The 12,875-nt window shown below is 40.9% G+C and overlaps 2 protein-coding genes across 11 annotated transcripts in view; one reads left to right on the plus strand and one right to left on the minus strand.

Moving 5' to 3' along the window:
• dnajc4 (DnaJ (Hsp40) homolog, subfamily C, member 4) overlaps positions 1-6,265 on the minus strand; it is a 6,705-nt gene extending 440 nt beyond the window's left edge. Inside the window, exons 1-6 of one of the 4 annotated variants that reach the window (XR_007400359.1) lie at positions 5,659-6,101; positions 4,841-4,962; positions 4,144-4,234; positions 2,953-3,137; positions 2,564-2,734; positions 144-226 (exon numbers count right to left, since the gene is read on the minus strand). Coding sequence is in view for 3 of the 4 variants with exons in the window: in XM_049028396.1 (XP_048884353.1) it covers positions 144-230; positions 2,564-2,734; positions 2,953-3,137; positions 4,144-4,234; positions 4,841-4,962; positions 5,659-5,661 (659 nt within the window). In the remaining variant the exon portion in view is untranslated. The other 3 variants (XM_049028396.1, XM_049028397.1, XM_049028398.1) reach the window with 3 other exon arrangements.
• A 952-nt stretch (positions 6,266-7,217) lies between these two features.
• On the plus strand, positions 7,218-12,414 carry nudt22 (nudix (nucleoside diphosphate linked moiety X)-type motif 22). Of its 7 annotated transcripts, none has more exons than XM_049028389.1 (7): positions 7,218-7,270; positions 9,579-9,723; positions 10,017-10,791; positions 10,986-11,093; positions 11,189-11,286; positions 11,379-11,472; positions 12,091-12,414. In XM_049028389.1, the coding sequence occupies exons 2-7, from the start codon at positions 9,629-9,631 to the stop codon at positions 12,193-12,195; spliced, it is 1,275 nt and encodes a 424-aa protein (XP_048884346.1). In that variant the 5' UTR covers positions 7,218-7,270; positions 9,579-9,628; the 3' UTR covers positions 12,196-12,414. The 7 variants fall into 7 exon arrangements, with proteins under 7 accessions (XP_048884346.1, XP_048884347.1, XP_048884348.1 ...); XM_049028390.1 differs by having other exon boundaries at positions 7,224-7,270; positions 9,555-9,723; XM_049028391.1 differs by having other exon boundaries at positions 7,241-7,270; positions 9,565-9,723.
• The last annotated feature ends 461 nt before the right edge of the window (positions 12,415-12,875 follow it).

The following is a 12,875-nucleotide window of genomic DNA, read 5'->3' on the forward strand; positions in this document are numbered from 1 at the left end:
AGTTATTTCTGTCCATGCCTGTTTGACCTTGTATAATGGACAGAAGCTACAATGATTCCCTAGTGTTGCATTCTATTCAATTTCTGATAAACCATTGTGCCGAGTCACAGCTCACGCGTATGTCTGTGTGTTACGTCACTCACCGGGCTCTCTCTTTGGACTCGTTGTAAATCTGCGTGATCACTCTGTCCTTTTCGTCCATGAAGTTATTGTGAATCTCCTCTAGCTTCCTGGTCGCAAGGTGAGGCCCACATACAAGAAACACAGACAGGAGCTGGAGATTAATCACATCAGCCAAAAGGGCACATGTGCAAATGAAAAAAAAGTGCCTGTGTGGAGAGAAAGCGAGGTCAGGGAGTCAGTCCCTGCTGCCTTCCCAAAACAAGGTGCTAAATTGCCGGGCCCTTAATCACAATGAGAAGGCAGACAAAGGACCTCGTTTTATTTCCCATAAACTGGCTTTAATAGAATTAGCCTCAGATGCTCACATGCTGGACACAGTCTCTATCAGTTCATCCACAATGTTATTTATGTTATTAGCCAGCCGTTTATAAAAACCCAGACACATCTGAAAAGTCTGTAAATATTTTACTAGTGCCGTTTTTTTTAACTGAAATCTCCAGATATGGCTATGTTATTAAATCCAGTATCAGACGTATCAGAACCGGAGGGGTCCGTGTGAAGCCCCACGGGAGTGTTCTCTTTAAACAAAAGCAAGGCCGTTAAGCCTTTGGACAGTTCACACGGCACTCAAACATGAACAAACATTGAGCGTTATCACACTATCGCACAGGTAACAATAACATACATGCAGAGACATTAAGTAAACAATGAAATATAAACAACATGTAGCATTTTCAATGTTTGCACTGTTTCCCTGGCTGGGGCAGCTGCAGAGGAGGTTCAGGTATCCTCGTCTCTGGGTGCCACAGGGACTCCGGCACCTTAATTGTTTTTTTTTTCAAACTAACCGACTCATTCAACCCAGTTATTGCATAAACTTCGCTAAGATGTCAATACTATTCTCAAGTGTTTTTTGTTGTTACAGGTTCTGCATATCTGAACTCAAAACAGTCATTTCCATCCACCCATCTGTGATGTTCTGATGTGTAACATTTGTGAGGAGCTGCTCCTGAATCCTACCGCAAGCTCTGTAATATTCACACTCTTCAGGCTGATCATAAAGACAGAAAACCGTGAATTCAGAGACATACCTCATCCCCATTTCATCCCCAATCTACTTCCAGACTCATGTGGGGACCTATTTTAGTTCACATAAAATGTTTTAAAGCTTTTAAATCTTTTGTACTTTGAAGCTAAACTGATTTTATTATGTTTTATTAAATTATTCTTCCATTTATACCTTTATGACGTTATTCTAACATTTCAAAAGCGTTTGTACTATCCTGTATTTCCACCAGTGCGACACAACTGAAGACAGTATTTGCTAATTTAGACAAAGTTTGGGACATAATTTCGATATTGCTACTCAATGTGCAAAAACATTATAATAATAATATTACTATTTTTTTTTACCTGACCAGACTGATAAAATAAGATGTGAAAAATAAGAATAAGATGTACAAGGTCTTTGAATGGTAAGTAGTTTGTGTACATCACTAAAGCCCCTATCAGACATGCCCAGCCATCCTGAACTTTTCTACACATCACCCGGAGGGGCTGTATAGGTGGAGGGAAATGCTCAACCCAGTCGTACCAGACACCAAATGAACTTTACCGGATTAATTCTCTATTACACAGTCCAGGTAATTTCATATTGACTCCTATGTGTGAATGAAGCAGGGAGAATTCCGGCGAGCTCACTTCAAGCATGTGGGCATCTTGATGACGTTTCTATCATGCGACTGGTGCAAAAACAGAAGAGCACAAACATCCAAGGGGGAAGGAGATGGTCGTTTACAGGAAGAAGGAGCCCAACGAACATGGCTGACTGGGGAGATTCGGGAACTTCACTCAGAAGTGCTGTAAACAAAGTGCTACAATTTCTGTGGCAAACTCTACCCAAGCACCACCTCTAGTCTAAAGCAACTGTAGTATTTCTAACAAGTGCGAAAGCATGTGACACAGACAATCTCCAGCTGCGTGCCACGTGTGTGAAAGGGCAACTTCGGAAAATGTCCGGGCCTGATGCTCCACACAATGTCCAGAGCTTACAAGCGAAGGAGAATAAAATAACCTGAAAATTCAAGCTGACATATGGTTTGCTTTTCCCCAAAATAAGCAGTGATCCATTCTGTCTAATTGTCACTTGAGCATAACCTTTTGGTACTTGTCACACCTCTTATAAATGGTATCGTTACTTTTGAAAGGAAACCTGCACAAACTCTTTAGCATGGCCCTCGCCTGGTCTTAGAGCTTATACATATAAGTTTTTTCTGAGTATTTATGACAATCCATTAATTCTAGAAAACTTTATACTACTAACTTGCTTATGCTATCAGGTTGGTCGCCTACTCATGTAACTCTACGAAAGACTGTCAATTTCAGAAATTTAAATTCACAGCCTGCAAAAAGCAATCCTTCTACATTTATCAAGTTATACCTGAAGCCAAGGTAGTGGATGCAAACGCTGGCAAGCATGCCAAGGACGCAATAACCCACGAGGCGCATGTTCTGCTTCTTCTGTCGCTGCCGGTGCTCTGCGGTGTAGTCCTGCGGTGGGGCGTAGCGAAACTGCTCCCAATAGCGCATCCGCTCTGCATGCTCCGCACTCCTGGGGGGAAACAGCGGGGGCCGGCTCAGTGGGCCCAGGAGAGGGATCGCTGGCATCAATAAGGAGCTTCACACGAGGAGCCACTGATGTTTGATACCATCTATTCATCTGTATTTTTCCGGCCTTAGACAGGGCCACTAAAGCCTAATTGTGGATTGTGAAAATAAGGACAAAGTGCATCTCAGTGTTTCACTGACTAAGTGCTGCTGCTCTCTCACCTCGACGGTGGCTTGGAGGTGTAGCCGTAGGCTGGGCTGAAAGGTTCCCCGCCATAGTATCGGTATCGGATTTGTAGATCGTACTCCCTCCTGGACTCCTCACGGCTGAGCACTCTGTAGGCCTCGTTCAAGGCCACAAACTGACTGTGTAAACTCGGGTCGTTGGGGTCGCTATCTGGGTGTAACTGCCAGACCACAGGAAAGGGAGGCACTGGTTAGAGACGGCCAAAGGAATAAGGCCCGAGGCCAGACGAAAAAGGTACAACTGCAGGCAGCTTATCAGTGCAGACAAGCAGGCAGACAGCGTAAGGAAACACAGGGGAGGGATAACATTCAACTTCCTCTCTTCAAATCGAATAATGTGAAACTTCCAGCAGGACACGCTTTGCCGTCAGTTTCTGCATGTTTTATTATGCAATCAAGAGGAGGGAGTTAATGACACGGCATGTCATCAACATGTAGGACGGACGTACGTATGTAAAACTGGCAATGATTAATTTTCTGAGCCAGACAGTAGTGGTAAATATCTGGGCCAGAGGCAGCGAGACTGGAAGTAGATGGAGAGTCATCAGATAAGGTGACTCAATGCTACAGTTCAACGGAGGAAAACCAGCACCATAAATCTACCTTTAAAGGTCTCACCTTCATATGAGAAAGAGTAAATAGACCAAAAAAAAACTGCTTAAGGTCTTTGGAGCCCCTAGTTCCTCTCGGTTCTTGTCATTTGTGGGGGCTTTATCTCATCGCCATCAACGTTTCTCCACAGGACAACACGCCCCTATCCAGCAGCCTCAGTCCCTCACCCCAGTCACGCTACAAATCAAAAGACACAACCACTCTCTGACACCACACATACTGGCATCTCTCCCTCCACCTCTGTCCAGACATACAGACAGATGCACACAATCTCTCCACAGATATGCAAACACACTCTGACACAAAAACACACAGCCCCTCCCACACATGTACCGACCACAGAATGACAATTGCTGACATGTTGCCCCTCCACAGCCCTGTACAAGAGCCTCCTCATGTGGACAGTAGATAGAACAGCCCAATAGGTGAAAATGCATGGAAGCTTGTGCAAAACATTGATCGACTGACTGACTGATTGATTGACTTATTTGTTTATTTAGTTTTTATGCAGACGCACATGTACACATTTCAGTTGCAACAATTTGGCAGGTTTACCTTTTTGCACTTGTTAAAAAAAGCATTTTTAATTTCCTCCAGTGAAGCATCTGGTTTCACTCCTAGAAGACCGTAGTAATTCAAAGCAGATCTGAAATAAATCAAAGAAAATAAGGTAGGAAGGATACAGAACTATGCACCTACACATAAATAAATGCATCATTAATATGAACTCAGTTAAACATGCATAAATATTTTCAATACTGATCACTTCTGAGTGTCCCTCATTGTCCAGGCATGTTCAAACCAACATCAGTTCATACATGAAAGCATATGAAAAATACCAATTACATCACATTTAAAGAATTATCACAAATTAGAAAATGGCATCTACTGTACAGCTGAGCAACTACATATGACTGTTGCATGCTAACATGAAATGCCAATAAATGTCTTTGTGGTTGGATAAAAGTTTATAAATGCTTTATTTCCAGAACTTCAATATACAATTATAAATGGCAGCATAAACTTAAAGTACAGAATTAAAAAAATATATATTTTTCTCATATATTAACAATAGGGATTGTAACTAGCTCAGTGCTGTTGAAAGAGAGCTTGTCAGAGCCTACATCCCCTTCTTAATTGCATGAGAACTGGGTGACCTCCAGTCCTGGGTCACGTTTACACAGCTCTCACCACAGCACCGATGACATATCAGTGCAGTAAAGATCTACAGAAGTTTCGCTGAGCCACATACCCATTTAAAGTGCTGAGAGAGAAGAGGCGTGGTCCACAATAAAGGAGACAGCGTTGACACAAGCGAAGATGCACTTCCAACTGCATGACAGCAAGTAATGGCGAGCCAAGCCGGGGACCCACCTGTGAAACAAACATAACCATTACAACTGAAGCTTTGCCTACCAAACTAATTATCTATATATGCTGTGATCTCAGCTAAGAATTAATATATTTCTCCTTATTTAAAACCAATTCTATTGGGGGAAAATACAAATTAGCAATCAATCAATCAATCAATCAAAGCCTAAGGGAATTACAAAGTCGGTAAACTTTTTTATCATATAAACATAGGCAAGCATTTTAACCGCTATAATATCAGGAATCAAGAAGCTCATTTGTCACGTGCACAGTTACACACGTACAATATGCAGTGAGATGTAACCCCGAATGACCCCTGAGACTCCGTGTTGGTTTATAATAAACACAGATAAATAAAAACCAAAGATATAATAGCGTAAATATAACAGATATATAGCAAATATGCAATATGTAAATGTATCAAATAATATGAAATACAAATAAACAATATCTATTAAAACAATTAAGATTAAAAAGTAATATAAAAATGGCAAAAGCAATTGTTGGTTTTACAGCATCGGGATTTTCAGCTAAGGAGACGTATATTTTTTGGTGTTTGGTCATATGTTGGAACATGATTTAAAGAACAAAATCTATAAAATATACCCAAACAGTGATTCTTAAAGGATGTGCGTCAAGGCGTAGATGAGAACTGTCAGTGTTGCCAGTTCTTAAATCCCGGGGTCATTTTGCACTTGCCATTAGGTGAGAGTGTTTCTGCACCGGAAGTTGGCAATCGGTGTAGCGCAAAACTCGCACAATGCAACAGTAAAGAGAGGAGGAATTCGATCAGAATCCAGGTTACACTTTATATAGTGAAATGCAACTTGCTATTATACATTGTTGTACTTAGCGACCAATTTAGCCACCTGGAAGGTTTAAAAATTAGACAGAAATCTGTATTTGGGAAACAAACATAATCTTCGTTACTACATAATCACACATATAAACCAAGATATGTAACTGAATGTTTCTACGACAGAGAACACTACGGAGGTGGCCATGATCGAAATGGCGACATAAACAAACTGCACTGCCATGGTCACAGATATGACATGATAGAACTGCTAAAACAGCGGAAATGTAGATAATCAGATGGACTTCGGTAAATACAATAATTTAAGGGATATTTTGCGCGTTGTACTTACGTTTCACTTCATTATGAATATGCGAGGTTGAATGTGTGACGTGACGAATAACGTAGGAGTCACACGCTGCTTTGAGCGCTTAACCCTTTCACGGGGTGTTACTCTGTATACCTCAAAGGCCATTGTGCACCTTCATTCAACAGAAAGAAAGCATACGGCCGCGCGTTCTCGTATTTCCATTCAGTTTTGTTTATTTGCTTTTTAGCTTACTGCTTCCGCGTTTCTCTGCCACTGTGGACTATCTAGGGGATCGCTCTGCTGCTAAATCTCTTCTAATGACGTTTGTTCTTTAAAAAATAAAGAGTATACTATGTACTATTATTGTGATTTATATTACCCATATGGAATCCTTGGTAGCTTAGCAAATAAAATGTAAAAATAATATACAAACAATATATATCAACGTATACGTCAAACGGCTCAGCATGACAATACTTAAAATGCAAAAATCATCATAAAATATTTCTTTCTAAACACGTCACAATCTTTTCATTCTGCGAGTGGGGAAAATGTAGACTGACTTGGTTGCCGATATGGCCTTTCACCAGGAGGCTGATAGTGAACGCGTGTTTCAATAAATAGTGAACTTGTATCTCATTCGTAATCTGGTGTGATGATGGCATTATAAGGTGTAAAATATGCTGTATGTTGAAAACTCCATTTATATACTTAAAGGCACAGGCCACTTTAAAATCTTGCTTATTTTTGCCGTATTATTTTACAATGGTTTTGCTTCATTCTTTAATCCCATGCATTCTGAGTTGCTAACTTGATAAACATCCATAGTTTATGATGACCAGATTTCAGTGCATTCATACATTCACATTCATGCTGGAATCACAATGCAGGGAAATATCATCTGCTTGACTAGAATAAAATGGATATCATATGGGAAATAACTCAAATCTGAATATATACACAATTTAAATGCTTATAATATAACATAATATAATATAATATAATAATTTTAGCAGGTGGATTGACATTGCAAGTGACATCACATTCTAGTACATACAACTTCGGCATTGCTTTTCGTGCCTAGTCTTGAGGATGTAGCCAATGGGAAATGATGAAGAAAAGCGGAAGGTGAAGGTGGAGCCAATCAAATGTAAATATCGCTGCTTCCGCGTCGCATGGCTAACGTCAGCCAGGAGACCTCTGAGGTATGTCATTGCACCGTGTGTCGGTACCTTTCCGGTTTGTTGTTTTTTTTATATTGGTTATTTTCCACTCGTCTTTTGCAGAGGTCATTTTTCTCCATCAAAGGAGACCAAAACTAGACAACTGTCCAGTTTATATTCTGTACGTAGCTAGGATGATAATAATAATAACTGCGTTATCGAGGAGCATCACACATTTATCAATCCGTTGAGGAAAAGGTTCGTTTTACAATTGACGAGATAGAAGCTAAATATATTTGAATGTATCTTGCATAGTTACATGAAAGTTTTATTAATTAAAAAAGTACAGTTTTGAAACCAAACAATCCAAATTTCTGAGTGGTCCAAGCAAAAGCAGAAGGGATACTTCGAAATGGTATGCTCTGAAAACAATAGCACGGCACATTTCAGCGAAACTATTATATTTTATGAGTGACAAATGGTTGAAATTATACTACTTAGAAGTTGAGGAAATACTCGGTCTGACAAAATGCATACAACAACACGATACTGATTTTTTAAAAGTATAAATCTTTTCCCTCACAAGTTATTGTATATTATTGTTCAAATCTACGGAGATTTATAAATATATAGCTCAATTTTTCGTAAAGTGGTCTGAGAGCAATTTAAAAGAATAGGCTTGTAATGTCTACCCTTGAAAATAGCTATAGAGCAGTTCGGAAATTATGTATGACGTCCTTGAGTATTTATAAATAGGTGATGTACTTTGCATCGTGAAAGTCGGTTTTTAGTTCGCGAAGAAACACCTCAGGGATTTATCGATGCAAATACAATACTTCACGAAGAACATTTTAATGGTACTTATCAATGATCAGCCCCTTTTACATTAAAAAGGACGTATCTAGACGCAATTCTTGTTTATGAATAGGTATACAAACATTGCTAAAACGGAACAGTAGCAGTGTTTCTCCTGATGCTTGAACTTGGAATCTGATTTTTGCAAAATTATTTTGGCAGTTGGTTTCTTTGGTTTTTGTAACAAAACTCCAAATAATACATAAAGAGAATATACCTAAACAACACAAAGTGTTTACTTATGAATACATACCGTAGTATATAAAATAATATATTTTAAGTAAATTCTAAACATTACTTTGCAGAAAACAAAAGTGAATAAAAAAAAGGCTTTATCACTTGAAGGGCACAAACACATAGTAGTAACTTAGTTGCTTAGTAACTTAGTTACTACTGAAGTATAAATCATGAACAAATATAGTAGCTACTTGAGATAAAAGATATGATTCATTAATGATGAACAAACACGAGATCAGTATTTCACTTGTTATTCATTCAGTAGCTCCTTCAGTAGTTTACTAAGTCTTACAGATATAACAGATATAGTAATAATTACAGTAATTGCTTGACATGAAAGATGTCATGATTTATTAATGATGATTGAACATGAACAGTATGTAACTAAGACTTAATTTGTGGTAAATTAATACTTAAGTAATAGCATAATATTACATCATCTGTGCCCCCTCAAGTAAAGTGTTATTAAAGGTTTGTATTTAAAAAATATGCTCAGGATACTGTTCCAAAGGCTTTATTCTAGGGGTCTCCCAGAGAGCTTAATGTCCTGGTAGAGGTCTTCATTGTTCAGAGCTGCAGAGGTGGACATTTCAGGTTCTGAAAGTAAAAATCCAGACCAAGATTTTGTTTCAACCAACCAGTTGAGTTCATTGTGACTCTGACTCTTTATACTCAACTGGTTGGTTGAAACAGAATATTGGCCTGGATTTTTACTTTCTGGACCTGAAATGTCCACCTCTGCAGAGCTGTATTCCATTCCCAGGCACTGCTTGTTCTACTCATTTCATGCTGGTTTAATATGTGTATGATGCACAGAGACTCTTAAGCTTTTGTTCGTTTGCATGTTATGATACAATGTGTCACACTGGTCCACATGATGTTGTTGCTTGAATCAGGACGAGGTCAGTTACACAACTCCTAGGTGCTGACAGTTTACAGATGGCAGCATTGGAAAGCATTTGGGTAATTTTGTGGTGACGTTCCTACATTTCCTGTATACAAACAAGGCAGATGGATAAAATAAATAAGAAAATAAAGAAAAAAAAGAAACACTCATGCATAAGAGTCAACAAAATTAACCCTATATGATGAATCCTCCCTAATTGCATATGTTGGCCAGATAACTGTTACATTTGTTCATTTACTGTATTTCTCGGTTTGGCTATTCTTAGCTTGTTCATTTATGTTGATCTGCAAAATAGAGATCCTGATATTTATGAAACCGACATTTTAGCCATTCCCAGCGTTTCTGTTATAGAGGAAAAAGAACGGACATCATCAGCAGGCCTGCGGTGGAGGAGACCCAGCATGAGCATGATGGATCCTGAGGTATCAGTGCTTCTACACTGCACACCTTGGAAAGGCTTGAGAGAAGGACAAGTACGAGTGGAGCTCTCGACCAGGTTTGAGCCCTCTGCTTCCCAGCTTCCTGTATTGAAGAGCTAACCAGTTTTTTCCTACAATAGTGGAAATGCATATAATCATTTACCCTCTGAACAGGACCATTGTTTTTCATGCCATGATGTCACTGTGTGGATTGCAGCACAATAGTGTGATATGTTTCAACTTTGTGCTACATAATGAAGAAATAAATGCCAAATAAAAAAACAGAACTGCAACCTAAGCTTCACAAGAAGCTCCTCGTGTGTATCACTAATGGAAGGTCTGCTAGACTTTCTTTCCCAATGGCTCACAGGTACAACCGCCATTGCCTGCCAGGGCTTGAGCAGCAGATTGAGGAGGTATGGAGAGAGCGAGTCACCTGTGAGCCCTGGCTGTTCAACGGGGCTAAATTCAGACTGCATTCAGCCACTTTTACACCCAAGTTCCATAACAAGCCTGAAGCAGACAGAAACGAGAAGGAGCAACAAGGAGAAGCTCATGCAGCAGATGTCCACTGCATGCTCTGTCTGCCACCGGGTCAGGCTGGATGCAACGGGCCACAAAAGTGGGTCAGTGGTGCCGAAGGGGGAGGGACAACGCAACAAAGAGGCAAGACTGAGCCAGACCAGACACAAAGAACCACTGAAAATACAAACGGGGCAGGAGCATGCAAATGTAGAGACCAGAAGACAGTAGATGTGCTGAACAGTGTCAGCTTGCATGCGTACACATGGACACCTGGCGCGGTAATGCATTCAGCAAATGTCAGTGAAGCCCAGAGAGAATCATCACATTGTGCCTCAGCATATCTCTCAGTGTGCCAGGGCAAACACCCCGTTCTCACCCTGCACCTTGGCCTGACCTGCTACAAGGATTTCCTTGGGACCAACTGGTCCAAGAATGTAGAGGATCTTGTGAGACAGGGAACAAGCCAATTTGGAGACCCAAGTTCTTTACTGGCCCAGCCCTTGGGGGTTGGCGCGGTTCTGCGGACCTCTGACAATCTGGTGGTGTTTCTCAGAAGGAGCCAAAAAGTGGCAGAAGCATCAGGACTTCTGGACATTCCAGGAGGACATCCAGAACCTAAGGTGAGTTCATAGTGTAGGGTGAACGGTTACTATCATCATGTACGTGATACTGCATTTAGGATTAACAAATTAATCACCTAAGGATATTTACTAATAAGGGAATATTTTACCAATACATTATGACCAGAATTCCAGATACCTGAGTGTTTATCTTTACAGATGACATCAATAGCTAATCTCCTGTGCATCTGCAGGCCGTGTGCATGGGGGTGAACGAGGACAGCATCCGTGTGGAACAGCTGCCACAGGAGGCTGTAGTGAGAGAGCTCTTCTCCTCTGTTCAGGCTGAGATCCGGGATGAGGTGAGGGTGCCCCTCTGATATTGTGCTACTTCCTTGTTAGTGACAGTAATGTCCGTAGGAGGCCAGGAGAGCCAAGTTCCCCTCTTTGTTGTCAGGTGAACATTCCCCTCAGCTGCCTCAGCGAGCCTGTCCTCATGGGCATCGCCCTTAATCACACCAGTGCCGGCCGACCCAGCGCAGAGTTCTACATTAGGTACTACGATATCTCAAGACCTTCATGTGACGTGTGAAGCAGAGCTGTTTGTCTTAAGAATTACAGGGACGCTAAATCATTCTCCTTTTTAGCTGCTCCCTCACTGCCCAGGAAGTGAAGGATTTCTACTTGCAAGGTGGCCCAGAAGCCAGTGAGTCCACGGATATCGTCTTTCTCAGTAGACGGGTGAGGAGACGACTTTAGAACAAAGGGCAGCCTTTTGTTATGTAAAGTCCTTTTACTGCTCAACTTTTACTTGATTCAGGTAAAGGAAAGTTATTTTGGTTTACCCTCTCTATCGATAAGGCCTTTGTGGTTGTTAGCCTATCAAAGCATATCAGATTTTTAATAATAATAATCCTTTATTGGCCATTGCACCAGTACAAGTACAGGTACATAGGAATTATTCTCTTTGCCTACCCCATCTTGCTCTCCATAGCATGGGGGTCACAGCACAGGGTCAACCAACGTGCAGTGCTCCTGGAGCTGGGGGGGGGCGGTTAAAGGCCTTGCTCAAGGGCCCATGGAAATGGGACTGTCTGCTGAGGCTGGGGCTAGAACCGGTGACCTTCTGACCCTGGGCACAGAGACTTAGCCTGCTGAACCACTGTAACGACTGTAGTAGTTATATCTCAGCCAATACATCTGTGTCAGCATTTCATCAAAGAATTTATCATATTTATGGCAAAACTATTGGCTTTTGCTATGCATGAAAATATGTCGTTTACTTTTTTGATTTTGCTTACACATGATTAATGGTGCTTGATCTCTGTCACCTGAAATGTTTGTGTGCTGGCTCTGTAGGAGGCACTGCAGTTGAATGAGAGCGCCCCCCTGTGGTCTGATCTGTGTCCATCCGCAAAAGGAGCAGTGCTGCTGTATCGCCTTGTTCTTCCTGACCAGGACTGATTGGCAGCAGAGCCAAGACATGAAAAACAGTTAATATGTTTAAATAAGTGCAAAATCAAGCACAGTAACTCAGGACAAATGCAGTCAAGAAAAATGGATATATGATCTCATTACATCATAAGTAAAGTTATAAATGTGTGCTGTACATATTCTTTTCATTAATGAGTGTTTGTATTGTTTAAAGCAAACACATGGATTTAAATATATTTTTGTACATTTTCTTCCTGCAGCATAATCTTTGAGCGAATGCTAAATTTCTACCTCAAAAGAATAATTACCATAACATACATTTTTAAATGGTATCTCAGACTAAATTGGCCAACCTGGACAAAAAAAGACCATTAATATTAGAAATCAAACAGCAAGTCTTTACAGTTGATGAAAGTACTGTTGTGCCATTGATAAGGAGGCTTCCACTGGAGTGACTGATGAGGATCAGAGTGGGAGCCGGAGTGCTTTTGAACAAACACTGCAATCGTTTCATTCAGGTTATCCGGTTGTCATGGAACAGGTCATTGAGTGAATTTGCAGCTGCTGTGCAGTATCACATCCATCCATCCATCCATCCATTTTCCAAACCGCTTATTCTACTGGGTCACAGGGGGTCCGGAGCCTATCCCGGAAGCAATGGGCATGAGGCAGGGAACAACCCAGGATGGGAGGCCCATCGCAGGGCACAC

This window comes from Brienomyrus brachyistius, chromosome 10, assembly GCF_023856365.1.
Source record: "Brienomyrus brachyistius isolate T26 chromosome 10, BBRACH_0.4, whole genome shotgun sequence".
Lineage (NCBI taxonomy): Eukaryota > Metazoa > Chordata > Actinopteri > Osteoglossiformes > Mormyridae > Brienomyrus > Brienomyrus brachyistius.